Consider the following 15,644-nt stretch of genomic DNA (forward strand, 5'->3'; position numbering starts at 1 on the left):
AAATTCTGGATTTAAGAAAAGAAAAACCAAAGCCTGGAGAGACGGCTCAGTGTCTAAGAGCACTGGCTGTTCTTCCAGAGGTTCAGTTCTCGGCACCCACCTGGCAGTTCACAACTGTCTCTCCCAGTTCTAAGGGACCGAATGCCCTCACACAGACATACATGTTACTAAAACACCAATGCACATACAATAGGAATAAATAAATCATTAACTAAAACATCCCTGAAAGATTCTTAAAGAAAAAAACCTAGGAAATTTGAATAAATGCATTATATTATATAGCATCGACCCAGTTTTAGTTTTTCTGGGTTCCTTTGATAGAGCATGGCTCGAGGAGTGTACTGAGGCATCTTTATGCCGAGGAGATGCCTTGCTGACATGTCCAAATTATTCAGAAAAGCTGATGGTGGTGTTATCCCTTCACCTCTCGCCCTGTTCTAACAGAAAGATGGGTAAGAATTAAAGAAAGACATGGACTGACCCTGAACTCCAACCTCATAGGTAGCAATGAATAGCCTAGCAAGAGCACCAGTGGAAGGGGAAGCCCTTGGTCCTGCCTAGACTGAACCCCCAGTGAACGTGATTGTTGGGGGGAGGGCGGCAATGGGGGGAGGATGGAGAGGGGAACACCCATAAGGAAGGGGAGGGGGAGAGGTTAGGGGGATGTTTGCCCAGAAACAGGGAAAGGGAATAACACTCGAAATGTAAATAAGAAATACTCAAGTTAATAAAAACAATTAAAAAAAAAAGAAGGGGAGGTGGAGGGGTTAGGGGGATGTTGGCCCGGAAACCGGGAAAGGGAATAACAATCAAAATGTAAGTGAGAAATACTAAAGTTAATAAAGAAAAAAAAAAAAAGAAAGAGAGAAAGAGGAAGAAAAAATGTAAAACTTTAAGAACTGTTGGATCTTAATGGAAGTTCTGTGCGATTTCAGTGCACTATTCTCCGAGTTTTCTGCTATTTGAAACTGCACAAAATAAATTGGAAAGGAAATCTACTGTGATGGTCTGGATCAATACTTAGGGCTCGTGTAGAAAAGTAGATAAGAACAAAATAAAAAGGTAGCACAAAAATGGCAGCAGTGGTAAATGTAATCTGATTGTAAGCCTTTGTACCCATTTAGATGAAACAATGAGATTAGAAAAACCTAATTACTGTATTAATGAGCCTAATAAATGATACTCAAGGGTAAGTAGAAAGAACCTTCTCTGCTGCTTTCAAATCTCTCTGCTATTTTGGGCGTAATTTCGACAACTTAATTTAACAAAGCTCATTTGGGATTGGAATATAATATGAAAATAATGTTGGGGGTTAAAGAAACACAAATGTCAATTGCAGTCCTTAAAACTGCCTCATGCTATAATTTCTAATTTTGCGCTGGTTACCTGTGATGGCTTAAAAATCATGCAGACTTTACTATAGGCTTTAAAAAGAATCACAAGCATTTCTGCCCCACCCAGCCACAGTACTTTACAGAATCTACTAGTATTTGGTTATGTGATTTCTCATAACCAATTCTCTATAACACCATATATCCTTACTGCTTATTTTTATGAGAAAATTAGAATTATATATATAATATATATATCCTTCTAAAACTTATAATATATCCTTATAATATATATATATATTATATATATATATATAATATATATATATATATATATCCTTCTAAAACTTTCTTCTGACTTAGCAATGTGTCATGGACATTTTTCAATTTCAGAATCTTAGATGTATATGCTGTTGCCATAAATAAATGTCTATTCTTTGCTAGGTAAATATTTCACAATCTGTTTATTCAATTCCCTGTTGATGGCCATTAGCAGAAGATTAATTTAGTGAAAACATGTCAGCGACCTAGAAACCATATACATACCCAAAGAGAATTTTGGAGGAAGAATAAAGCACTTTGTGGCAGTCTCTTTCTTTTAAAATTAAACTGGGCTGGAAGGTGACTCAGAAGACAATTATGATTAAATTCATAGATGAAATTATTACCAGAATCCACCAAAGATAGCTTTGAATTTTACTCCAGTTAAGAGAATCAGTCTCAAGGAACACACCCATTTTAACCCAGAATGGAATTTTGAAAAGAGAGCTGGGAGATGATAGGTGCAGTGGATCTTACAGCAGTAAAGTCTCACTCATTCTTTGCCTGGCAGTGTGAGGAAGACCAAGTGTGAGGACTCTTGGCAGTAGTGTTTCCAAAGTTACTAACCTATGTAGTTGTACCCTCGTGGATACCACCTATGCACACAGACGCCCCCGTGAAACCAACAAATGATGGGCATGACCTTGGAATGACAGTGAGGTTGTGATGCACATGACAGACCACTGTTCTCGTGTGTAGAGATTCTCCCTCACGTCTGTGTGTTAAGGGGAAATCTGGAGCTTTTCCACTGCATCATAGCTGGTGAGCCCCACCCCCTCCAAACCAGTTTGTCAGCTAAGGAAGTTCTGCCTCATCATACAGAATATAAAGAGCTACATCACCAGGGACAGCCACATCTGACCGATCATCCATCATCATAAAGCTTTGCAGAAGATTAGTAAGCCCCACCCCCAAAGATTCTGTTTCCATGCCTACGGTACTCCCCCAGGAAGACAGCGTCATGGAAAAGTCTCTTACCAGTACTTGGTTTATTATAAGTAAATGTAATTAATTGTGAAATAAAATTTGATGATTTACATAAAATTATGTGATCTAATGGTTATAAACATTTATTAATTGAAGGACTATTACCTAGCCTTTACATATCTTTAACTATTAAGGGGATGGAGGCAAAGAGATGAAGTTTTTACTCAAGGGAAGATTTTTTTTGATGTGTAAATGAGGTAAATTATCAAATAGGTCTGAATTCTGTAGATTAAAGCACGGTCTTTCCAAGACGGCAAAGAGGTTAAGTTCGAGAGAGCACGAGGAAAATGCTCTAAGAAACTGGCACGTAAGCTGAGAATTAGGAAAAGAACTGGCCAGATAGGAGAATGGCGGAAGGATATTTCAGATGACCGAATCTCTGGCACAGATACCCAGAGGCGGAAGGAACCTTAATCTGAGGCCAAACAGAATAAAGGTCCTTGTGGGAAAACAGCAGAGTCGTGTGAAATGGAATACAGGGATGGGCCGGGATCAAGGCCAGGAGTTGGAATTTACTCAAATCAAATGAACAAGAAGCCAATGAGAAGATGGTAAGGGAAGGAAAGGTGTGGACTTTATGTGAACTTTATGATAGCTGGCCGGTGAAAGGGAAACAATGTGGGCATGAGGCAGTCCCAGACACAGTAGAAATTCACAGCCTCCTGCTACATCCCAAGGACAACTGCTGGGCTGACAAAGGTGGGGTGGATCAGGCAAAGAGTAACAGGGTTTCTAGCTAGACTAAATAGAGCTGCTGATGGATTACAGGAAGAGATGAGAGAGGAGGCAGGAAGCTTCTCTACTGGGGAGCTCAAGTGGTGGATGTGGTATTGTTATCTGTTGAGAGTAAGGAAAAAAACAATTAGGTTCAGGAGAAAATTGTTTGATTTTGAGCACAAGTTTGAAATCTTCAGTATCCAAATGAAAATATATGGTTAAAAAAAGAGATTTATAAACATCTAGTCAAATTCATCGACATTGCAGATAGTGACTAGATCATGGGTCTGTGCAGTAATTGGCAAGGAGGTCTCAGGTACCCTTTTCTTCTCTGCTTTCATTGAGATAGTTATTATTCCAAGTACATGGATCCTGAAAGGTCTTTCCTGTGCTTTATCCCATAGGATGGGTTTATGTAACTAGACTGATATTATTTTCAGTTAAAGACTGCAAAGTGATCAGTCCTCTACAGATGCCTTTGGCAAAGCTCAGACAATTTTCAATCTTTTTTAAAATATAAATTTGCACGTTTTGCATCAGTGAGCCAAACTTAAAGGGAATGTTAATGCTTAACTTCTAAGACACGTAAATATCCAATATCAATTTTTCATTTTCCCTGTGTTCCAGAACTCTGGTCCCAAGTTCTCAGGCAGCTACTGTCAGAAGTGTTATCACTCTCCGCCAAGTGCTGCTGCCTCCAGGAGGAACAGGGAGCTTAATTAGAAATTTCTACTTCGCATGCAATTTATAGTTCATTCACTTTGAAACTTGCTTTAGGGTGATGCAAAAGTTTAAAGCTGAGTGAACCGTTTTTCTCAAGTTGTCAACAAAATGTATACTGAGGATAGAGTATGATTGTTTATTAAAAACTGGAAGGGAGCTCAGACGTTTAGTATGAGTCTCTCTCCCTCAATGAAGAAACTAAGGCACAGAGAGATGAGGGGATGACCCCAGTGGAATAGGCTTACAGTGAGATACCACTTCAACTTGGGATGCCTAAATTTACAGGGTCCAGTGCTTCCGTTTTCAGGATCTACTACCCTGCCTTCCTCCTAGTCAATTAACTGGCCCTTTATTGGAGTAGTTTAGACTAGCCCGGGTCACCCTCTCACTTCATGTATGACTGGAAATGAACCAACAGTAGAGGGTAACTGTATGTCCTAAGCTTGTGTCAGACACTGTTCTAGGAGCTTTACATATAATAACTCTTCTAACCTGATTCTGCTCTGTGGAGTGGGTGATCTGAGTATTGCTACTTTCTACAGCAAACCCCTTGTGTATGCGGCTCTCCTGTGCTCATGTACTGACCCTGGAGACGTAAATAGAAAAATAATGATTAACATTGTCCATTTCTCTAAACCCCTGCTATATAGCTTTCAGGAGCCTGAAGAGCCATACATGTCCAATGGAAACATAACATTTCCAAAATGAAATACAGGATTCTCTCTCATCTCAACTCACTTTCAATTTGGGTCACTCTCTTAAATCACGGCACCCTGTCAGGCCCAGTAATTAAAAATTATAATATTTTTATTACCTTCTATTTCTAATCTAATGAATAGTACACATACTGTTTGAACCCTGGAAGGATCTCAGAACACTTGAGGACAGCTGCAGAAGCAATCCCCCCTCTGTTTCTTTTCTGAAGTCTGTATCTGTCTCATCCTCAATTCCATTTGGTTGTTCATAATTCAAGCCTTCATCTTATAGCATTTGCAACATTACCATCATTTCCTGTCTGGCTATTTTATTTTTGAACACTTAGGTCTTATATCCTGACTTCACCATTACCAGGGTCATCTTACCAAACACAGGGGAAATGTTCTAGGCTTCAGTAGAGCCCTGGGCACTTACTAACAAAACTTTCCATAGCAATTAAGATTCCACGTGCCATTCCCTTACTTCCTCTATGCACCCCATGCTTGAAACCCAGAACGCCTAAACTCTAGATTATGAAATGCCTGTAATTTCCCTGCTTTATTCACTAACTACATGTGAGTGTTTTTATTATTTTGTTTGTTTATGTCTCACCTTCTTTAGTACAAAATGAGAGGTGGGAAAACAGTTTACTAATTCTAAAACACATTTGAAGTTTTTTTTTTAATCATGGAATCACTTAATTTACAATCCAGAGGCCCAGGGGATGGCAGACCTCCATACCATCATTTCCCAGTGTCTCATTGGTGGCCTGACTAAGTCCGTGAAGAGTCGTGCATATCTGCTCACCTTATTACATCATTTCAGAACAGTGAAGTCGTTTCTCCACTGTAGAGAAAAGACAAGATCCCTCTACATTTTCTTAAAACAGTGGGACTACATCTGTGCACCTTACTATCCATAGTCTGTCTGAAAAACCAGAAAAGAGAGCTACTTTGGAGTCTGCCCCAGTTTCTTCTCAGCAGCCTCTCTTCCATATTCTCCCTAGACCCCTAACTGTGAAATGATTTGCTGTACATTCCTTTGTGCCTTTATCTAACTATTTTAATTGAAACCTGGCACCAGTTCTGTAAACTTTTCCCACTGGGCCACCCCTTTGTATTTTTTCAGAATTAATAATTTTGTTAAATCTGTGGGTGGACACTACTCTCATTTCAAGATAGTAGTATTCTACAAAAGTCATTCCTTGATTTTATTACTGCTGATAGAAGTTGGTTTTTGGCATCCTTCTGGGAAACTGCTGTCTCTCCATTCTCATCTGAATAACTCATTCAGGTATTTTTCTCAGTGGTATTTCCTGCAGAAAACTACCTCATGCCTCCTGGTAACTTCTCTGTGCCCCAGAATATTATGACCTTGTGTTTCCCTCACATTTAAAATGGATGTTTACCTACCATTGTTGTCACAAAACATAAAATTGTTTGACAAGAGCTGTCACTAGATTAAAGACCAAGGATGTAGATTCTTATAAGTTTAAAGAGCCAAATCAAAGCTATAATCACATTACAGGAGAATAAGGGAAACTTATTAAATCATTTGGAATTAAAAATAGAGTAGAAAAGTCTAAAGCTTTTGAAGAAGAAAGAAAATGATAAATGTGACTATCTCTATTACAGAGAGCACACTAATTTAAAATATAATGTTCCATAATGTAAAATGTGTTTGAAAGGGGAAGATTAATATTTTAAAAATGCAGATAAAACTTTAAAAACTAAACAAAAAAGTCAGCAAATATAGTGAATCATACATTTTATGGAAAAGTAAATTAAAAGCCAATTAGCATAAAAAACACTTACCTTCATAACTGAAGAAATCTAATTAAAAATATAATTGTTTATTTACCAAAATAGAAAAAGTCAAATGTTGGGGTATGTGCAAATAATTAGTATAAAAATACAAAATCATGTTATTAGTAGGAATATAAATGAATGCCCCATTTTTACAGGAGCATTACAATGACTATCAAAATCGCCTTTATTCAACTTACCATTAGTTGGTATTTATTATTGAATTGTTTGTAATAGCAAAGTGTTAAAGAACCAGTGTGTTCATTAACTGTGAACTAGTGACATAAAATGGTTCATGATAAATCCTAGGACTTTATATAGCATTAAGATTAATGAAATCAATGCGTGTATGTAAAATGTAACTAAGAACATTCCCTGAGATTAGCTGGAGTAGCATACTCCTTTAGTCTGAGCACTTGGAAAATGAATCAGGAGGGTTTCTATGAGTTTGAGGCCAGCCTGGCCTATATAGTGAGTTTAAGGAACTACACAGACAGAACCTGTCTCAAAGCATTAACATCAACTCAGAAAGCTCTTTGAGTAAAATCAAGACATGATACAATGTACACAATATACCCTCATTTAAATATTATTATTAAATATTCTTTGTTATAATGGTATATTAAATACTAAATAATAAACATTTAATCATATATTTATAACTGGTTTATAGTCATGCCAAAGTACTGTGTACTATATATAGGAAGTCGTCAAGATTATTACATTTTATGTTTACTTTTATTTATATTTGTGTGTGTGTCCCTGTGTATTAGATCCCTTGGAGCTGGAGTTAGAGGTGATTATATGCTATCTGAATCTGGGAACCAAACTTGGGTCCTCTTCAAGAACAATAGTCTTGACCATTGAGCCATCTTTTCAACCCCCAAATAGATAGTTCTTGAAGTAACAGTAGAAAAATATTTATTTTGTGTTTTTATACCAATTTAATTTTGATACATGGTATTGTGCATCTGTACTACTTCCATTTGTATATCAACATATCTGATAAATAAGATGATTACCTTTTTAATCATTTAAATGTTAAATAAATAATGATGTTTAATTATATAATAACAACATTTAAAAACCATATACCCTTTGTCTTACAAAGACCCTGTCCAGAGCATTTATCCTTCATGAAGACATTCATAAATGTACTAAAGAAAAATGGAACCAATTTTAACAACATCAGTAAGAATCTCATTGAGCAATTCTAGAGCATTTTACAAGGAACAGTCTTTCAATTAAAAACTCAAGTGACATGAGCTTGTATGAAAGATGCCTAGGTTACATTGTTAAATGATAGCCAAAATAAGTTATATTTATACATAATATTTGATTTCATTAGTTAAAAGACAAGTAATAAAGTATTTATGTAACAAGAACAACAGAAATTCAGATATAGCCAAATGCTCTACATGGGTGAATTCCAGACCAAAAGACAGTAAAGAGGCCAACTATGGAAGTGAAAATGGTAAGAATTCACTTAGTTTTTTCTTGTATAATTTTTGGAAATATTTTCTAGTAATGTCCATTTTTAAATAAGAGCTAGTTGTTTTACAGTAGAAGAAACTATTTAAAAAAAATTGACACCTGATAGTGTGCAGTTCTGGCTACCATAATCCTACTTCTGGCCCATTAGCATCATTGGCAGTGTTGAAAATGACTTGTTCTTTATTCTTGAGGAGCTTTGGTATTTCTCCAATCAAAGAGAGGTTGTTAGGGTGTTGTTGTTGTTGTTGTTGTTGTTGTTGTTGTTGTTGTTTGTTTGGTTGGTTGGTTGGTTTTTTGCTGTGATAAAATCCCTCAACCTGAAGCAACTTATAGGGAGGGATAAAGTTCATTTGGTTCATGGCTCTAGAGAGAAAGTCCACAATGGCAGCAGAGACATGTCAGGTGACAGGAGGAAGAGGCTGAGTGGTCACATCTCAACCACACACAGGAAGCAAAGAGAGCAGGAAGTAGGGTGAGGTTATAAAATCACCAAGACTGTCTGTAATGATGTATGTCTCTAGTGATGTATTTCTTCCAGCAAGACTATACCTCCTAAACATTGCACAATGTCCCCCAACAGTGCAAGCAGCTGGGGACCAAGAATGCAGGTGTGCCTACCATCATAGGCACTTTAGATCGTAATGGCCTAACTGTTCCTTCCTTCTGAAATGAGAGAAAACAGCCTCAGAGAGAAGATAAGACAGTCACTTTTTAATGCCTGGCCCAACAGGCGTAGCACAGTGGGATTCTCAAAACTAATGCATAGTTAATGCTTGGAAAAGAAAGCTCACCAGAAGAGAAAACCAGAGGACAGGCAAAAGACACTCTAGATATCAATGACGATACTTTAACAGAGTTACTATGAGGAAGCAATGCCATCAACTTGAAGATTACAGAGGAGGCAAGCCAGCTAGGGAACCAAAATAGTAAACCAGGCCTGCATTTAACTTCTCAGAATTGTTGTTAAGGAAGATTGCCAAAGCAGAATGTTTTGAACATGTGGATATGCTGATCAACTTTGAAGTCTTCTCTTGGGCATAGCATGCTGCCCTGTGAATAAAGGGGAGCAGGGTGAGGGTACCATCTGAATTGGTTAGAAAACTAGACTCGGTATATGTTCACTTCTGTCAGGAAAGCTTCTTGTTCTACTTTGCCCTCACCCACCATCCCTCTCCTCAGTGGCAATTATATCCTGATGGCTTATTGGCGCTATTGATTGGAGAAAGACTTTAGCTTTTGCTTCTCACTGGGCTTGACTTGCTGGTGATTTGATTCTTCCAGGCTGAGGTCAGGGCCTGTTTTATAGATGCTCCACTTCTCTTCTGGTCTATGGGCTCGAAAATGGGAGTTAGTGACAGCAAAATAAACTCCAGGCACTCTATTTCATTTTGTCAGAATTCATTATGGAATTGTGCATGAGAAGTGGGGCAGTTGGGTTTATTTTGGAACACAGCTCAAGGCTGTCTCACCAAGCTCCACGTGACAGGATTAGGCACTTACCCAAAGAGAAGGATCTGGCAGCTAGCCAGGCCCATTCCATACAGTCTCCCCAGAACGTCGTCTGAATATGTGAATCTGTCGGCACATACTTGTCTGTTGGCATTACATGTGTCTCTCTTCATTATCATTTCCCCTTCTAGTTGTAAAGCCAATCTGCCCTAGAAATCCGGGAAACCCATGGGAACATAGCAGTACACACACTGAAACTCTTGTGGACAGGGATGGATAAAATATTTCCATCCTAGCTAGGCTGTGCCACAAACACAAGATGAAATTTCATGGCCTTGCTTTCTAAAAGTAATCATGACTACGAAGCTTGCTGAAATAAGAAACACCTGAATAACAAATGAAGAAATCTTGAGGAACATGGAGTAATTTTAGATAGCCTGTTAATTTTGGAAAACTTTTGTTCTTCTTTTGGTGTACAGATATTGTGCCTAAAAGTCTGATCTGTCTTCTAGGTGAATGGTATCGATCTCCGAGGAGCATCTCATGAACAGGCAGCTGCAGCACTGAAGGGGGCGGGGCAGACAGTGACAATCATAGCACAATATCAACCTGAAGGTGAGTCAAACTCATCCTCTGAATGTTCCAGAACTCATGCTCTGAATGTTACAGAATGGCTCTTTGTGGATACATTGCTGCTTCTCAGTGCTAATCTTGATCAAGATCAGTAATATTTTTATTAAACTACTCGTGATAGAAACTTAATGATGAATGTCCCCTAAATCTCACAAAAGTTGTTGCTCCCAATCTTCCAGAACATCAAGCAGTTAGAAAACTCATATGAACAAATGAACTCAAATACCCCAAAAGCCAAAACCAGCTCTGTTCCTTTATGTCCTTATGTAGTCACCACTGGATACTGTGAAAGCAATTTAGACTTAGGAAGTAAGGAGGAGGAGAAACTTCTTTAGAAATAGATGTGTTAAGCAGACGATTTTTCTGTCCTCAAGGCAATACCTTAATTCTCACTAATGTCTCTAGACATTCTACTCGATTTTCAACTATAGAGTTCTCTAAAATCAATAACTGTGAAAAAGGAAGGAAGGAAGGAAGGAAAGGAAGAAAGGAAGGGAAGGGAAGGGAAGGAAGGAAGGAAGGAAGGAAGGAAGGAAGGAAGGAAGGAAGGAAGGAAGGAAGTCAGGTACTTGATGAGATACTGTTGTTAGAGTAACATCCCAAATGGGATTAACTCTATTTAAACATCTGTTTCTATGATTAAAATGCTCCTTGGTGACACAACTAGGATGTGAAGAGGTATGTGGTCGTGTGTGTGTGTAATGGTCCTCTGCAAGTGAAACAAAAACAAAATGGTAAAGATACATCTTGTTTCAGGAAAAGAAGAATATGGCTTCCTTCTTGAAGAAATGTAAGTGAATTGTTAGGAAAGGACTGGATTTAACAACTAAAGATAAGATTACAAAGTGTAGTGAAGGAAAGGCTCCATGAGCCAGATATAAAGAACTCCTTTGTTCTTTTCAAATGATACCTCATTGATTCATTTTACCGTGGGTGCTGTGGAAGGTTGAAGTATGGGTCTTTGCCTGTGGCAGTCTACGTCTTATCATTATTGGTGGACAGCATGTTCTATAAAAGAATAAATAAATCACCTTCTTTCATGTGTGTCTGGGCAAATTGGCTTTGTTGGTACCTGACTTTAGAATCAGGATTTGTGAGCAAATTAAACAAAATTTTAATAAATGCACTTTGCTGTCAGCCTGTGTCCCAGATGCCCACAGGGCTGGTAAAGAAAGGATGAATGATGGGTGGGGATGAGACAGAAGATGAGCACAGGCTCCCTAAATTCTGCTAAGAGGACTTTTTGCTTCTTAAATATTGATGCATTTCTTTCTCCTAAGAGGAGGGAGTGTATCCATTATAAAACGGAAAATGAAAACAATCGTGTTCTGGTTCTGTCAGGATGAATTTCCATGCTTCCACTAGAATCTGCTGTAGCCTGATTTTATTTAAGCGTTATACTCCAGTAAGATAATGGACTATACTTCATCAAGAGGCCTATTAAAGGTGTGTCTTATAAATCACACCAATTGATGGTCATCATGAAACCTGCAAATAACGAAAGTGTCTTTCAAAATAACAATGCACGGACTTGATTCACCGGATGGGTCTAATTTGCCACAGCTTTATGGCAGTTGGAAATGAGGAAGTAGAAAGGGGAAGCAATCAGTTTTATTCTCCCTTTTGTAAACTTTATCCGCAGCCAAACCTTAAGTGAACTGTTGTTTGGAATGAAAGATTGATTAGATTTTTGTTTTGGTTGTATAACGACATTTAAATTGCAAAACAGCTTAAGGAAATAACCGACAATTTACTTTTTTTTTTTTTTTTTTTTAATTAACTTGAGTATTTCTTATATACATTTCGAGTGTTATTCCCTTTCCCGGTTTCCGGGCAAACATCCCCCTCCCCCCTCCCCTTCCTTATGGGTGTTCCCCTCCCAACCCTCCCACCATTGCCGCCCTCCCCCCATAGACTAGTTCACTGGGGGTTCAGTCTTAGCAGGACCCAGGGCTTCCCCTTCCTCTGGTGCTCTTACTAGGATATTCATTGCTACCTATGGGGTCAGAGTCCAGGGTCAGTCCATGTATAGTCTTTAGGTAGTGGCTTAGTCCCTGGAAGCTCTGGTTGCTTGGCATTGTTGTACTTTTGGGGTCTCGAGCCCCTTCAAGCTCTTCCAGTTCTTTCTCTGATTCCTTCAATAGGGGACCTATTCTCAGTTCAGTGGTTTGCTGCTGGCATTCGCCTCTGTATTTGCTGTATTCTGGCTGTGTCTCTCAGGAGCGATCTACATCCGGCTCCTGTCGGTCTGCACTTCTTTGCTTCATCCATCTTGTCTAATTGGGTGGCTGTATATGTATGGGCCAAATGTGGGACAGGCTCTGAATGGGTGTTCCTTCAGTCTCTGTTTTAATCTTTGCCTCTCCCTTCCCTGCCAAGGGTATTCTTTTTCCTCATTTAAAGAAGGAGTGAAGCATTCACATTTTGATCATCCGTCTTGAGTTTCGTTTGTTCTAGGGATCTAGGGTAATTCAAGCATTTGGGCTAATAGCCACTTATCAATGAGTGCATACCATGTATGTCTTTCTGTGATTGGGTTAGTTCACTCAGGATGATATTTTCCAGTTCCAACCATTTGCCTACGAATTTCATAAACTCGTTGTTTTTGATAGCTGAGTAGTATTCCATTGTGTAGATGTACCACATTTTCTGTATCCATTCATCTGTTGAAGGGCATCTGGGTTCTTTCCATTTTCTGGCTATTATAAATAAGGCTGCGATGAACATAGTGGAGCACGTGTCTCTTTTATATGTTGAGGCATCTTTTGGGTATATGCCCAAGAGAGGTATAGCTGGATCCTCAGGCAGTTCAATGTCCAATTTTCTGAGGAACCTCCAGACTGATTTCCAGAATGGTTTTACCAGTCTGCAATCCCACCAACAATGGAGGAGTGTTCCTCTTTCTCCACAACCTCGCCAGCATCTGCTGTCACCTGAGTTTTTGATCTTAGCCAATCGCACTGGTGTGAGGTGAAATCTCAGGGTTGTTTTGATTTGCATTTCCCTTATGACTAAAGATGTTGAACATTTCTTTAGGTGTTTCTCAGCCATTCGGCATTCCTCAGCTGTGAATTCTTTGTTTAGCTCTGAACCCCATTTTTTAATAGGGTTATTTGTTTCCCTGCGGTCTAACTTCTTGAGTTCTTTGTATATTTTGGATATAAGGCCTCTATCTGTTGTAGGGTTGGTAAAGATCTTTTCCCAATCTGTTGGTTGCCGTTTTGTCCTAACCACAGTGTCCTTTGCCTTACAGAAGCTTTGCAGTTTTATGAGATCCCATTTGTCAATTCTTGATCTTAGAGCATAAGCCATTGGTGTTTTGTTCAGGAAATTTTTTCCAGTGCCCATGTGTTCCAGATGCTTCCCTAGTTTTTCTTCTATTAGTTTGAGTGTGTCTGGTTTGATGTGGAGGTCCTTGATCCACTTCGACTTAAGCTTTGTACAGGGTGATAAGCATGGATCGATCTGCATTCTTCTACATGTTGCCCTCCAGTTGAACCAGCACCATTTGCTGAAAATGCTATCTTTTTTCCATTGGATGGTTTTGGCTCCTTTGTCAAAAATCAAGTGACCATAGGTGTGTGGGTTCATTTCTGGGTCTTCAATTCTATTCCATTGGTCTATCTGTCTGTCTCTGTACCAATACCATGCAGTTTTTATCACTATTGCTCTGTAATACTGCTTGAGTTCAGGGATAGTGATTCCCCCTGAAGTCCTTTTATTGTTGAGGATAGCTTTAGCTATCCTGGGTTTTTTGTTATTCCAGATGAATTTGCAAATTGTTCTGTCTAACTCTTTGAAGAATTGGATTGGTATTTTGATGGGGATTGCATTGAATCTGTAGATTGCTTTTGGTAAAATGGCCATTTTTACTATATTAATCCTGCCAATCCATGAGCATGGGAGATCTTTCCATCTTCTGAGGTCTTCTTCAATTTCTTTCTTCAGTGTCTTGAAGTTCTTATTGTACAGATCTTTTACTTGCTTGGTTAAAGTCACACCGAGGTACTTTATATTATTTGGGTCTATTATGAAGGGTGTCGTTTCCCTAATTTCTTTCTCGGCTTGTTTCTCTTTTGTATAGAGGAAGGCAACTGATTTATTTGAGTTAATTTTATACCCAGCCACTTTGCTGAAGTTGTTTATCAGCTTTAGTAGTTCTCTGGTGGAACTTTTGGGATCACTTAAATATACTATCATATCATCTGCAAATAGTGATATTTTGACCTCTTCTTTTCCGATCTGTATCCCTTTGATCTCCTTTTGTTGTCTGATTGCTCTGGCTAGAACTTCAAGAACTATATTGAATAAGTAGGGAGAGAGTGGGCAGCCTTGTCTAGTCCCTGATTTTAGTGGGATTGCTTCAAGTTTCTCTCCATTTAGTTTAATGTTAGCAACTGGTTTGCTGTATATGGCTTTTACTATGTTTAGGTATGGGCCTTGAATTCCTATTCTTTCCAGGACTTTTATCATGAAGGGGTGTTGAATTTTGTCAAATGCTTTCTCAGCATCTAATGAAATGATCATGTGGTTCTGTTCTTTCAGTTTGTTTATATAATGGATCACGTTGATGGTTTTCCGTATATTAAACCATCCCTGCATGCCTGGGATGAAGCCTACTTGATCATGGTGGATGATTGTTTTGATGTGCTCTTGAATTCGGTTTGCCAGAATTTTATTGAGTATTTTTGCGTCGATATTCATAAGGGAAATTGGTCTGAAGTTCTCTTTCTTTGTTGTGTCTTTGTGTGGTTTAGGTATAAGAGTAATTGTAGATTCGTAGAAGGAATTCGGTAGGGCTCCATCTGTTTCAATTTTGTGGAATAGTTTGGATAATATTGGTATGAGGTCTTCTATGAAGGTTTGATAGAATTCTGCACTAAACCCATCTGGACCTGGGCTCTTTTTGGTTGGGAGACCTTTAATGACTGCTTCTATTTCCTTAGGAGTTATGGGGTTGTTTAACTGGTTTATCTGTTCCTGATTTAACTTTGATACCTGATATCTGTCTAGGAAATTGTCCATTTCCTGAAGATTTTCAAATTTTGTTGAATATAGGTTTTTATAGTAAGATCTGATGATTTTTTGAATTTCCTCTGAATCTGTAGTTATGTCTCCCTTTTCATTTCTGATTTTGTTAATTTGGACGCACTCTCTGTGTCCTCTCGTTAGTCTGGCTAAGGGTTTATCTATCTTGTTGATTTTCTCAAAGAACCAACTTTTGGTCCTGTTGATTCTTTCTATGGTCCTTTTTGTTTCTACTTGGTTGATTTCAGCTCTGAGTTTGATTATTTCCTGCCTTCTACTCCTCCTGGGTGTATTTGCTTCTTTTTGTTCTAGAGCTTTTAGGTGTGCTGTCAAGCTGCTGACATATGCTCTTTCCTGTTTCTTTCTGCAGGCACTCAGCGCTATGAGTTTTCCTCTTAGCACAGCTTTCATTGTGTCCCATAAGTTTGAGTATGTTGTATCTTCATTTTCATTAAATTCT

At 38.5% G+C, this 15,644-nt stretch overlaps 1 protein-coding gene and 1 long non-coding RNA gene across 32 annotated transcripts in view; one reads left to right on the forward strand and one right to left on the reverse strand.

The window, feature by feature from the left end:
• Nucleotides 1-15,644, forward strand: part of Dlg2 (discs large MAGUK scaffold protein 2) — a 2,051,694-nt gene that overhangs the window by 1,735,096 nt on the left and 300,954 nt on the right. For 30 of the 31 annotated variants that reach the window (XM_039089312.2, XM_039089327.2, XM_039089335.2 and 27 more), the window contains one exon: nucleotides 10,036-10,138. In XM_039089312.2, the coding sequence (XP_038945240.1) occupies nucleotides 10,036-10,138 (103 nt within the window). Of the gene's footprint in view, nucleotides 1-3,055; nucleotides 3,191-10,035; nucleotides 10,139-15,644 lie in introns of those variants that run through there. The other variant, XM_039089431.2, reaches the window with a different exon arrangement.
• The window catches only part of LOC120097342 (uncharacterized), a 96,338-nt gene that overhangs the window by 14,665 nt on the left and 66,029 nt on the right, over nucleotides 1-15,644 (reverse strand). The window lies entirely within an intron of this gene.

Source organism: Rattus norvegicus, chromosome 1 (genome assembly GCF_036323735.1).
Source record: "Rattus norvegicus strain BN/NHsdMcwi chromosome 1, GRCr8, whole genome shotgun sequence".
Classification (NCBI taxonomy): Eukaryota; Metazoa; Chordata; class Mammalia; order Rodentia; family Muridae; genus Rattus; species Rattus norvegicus.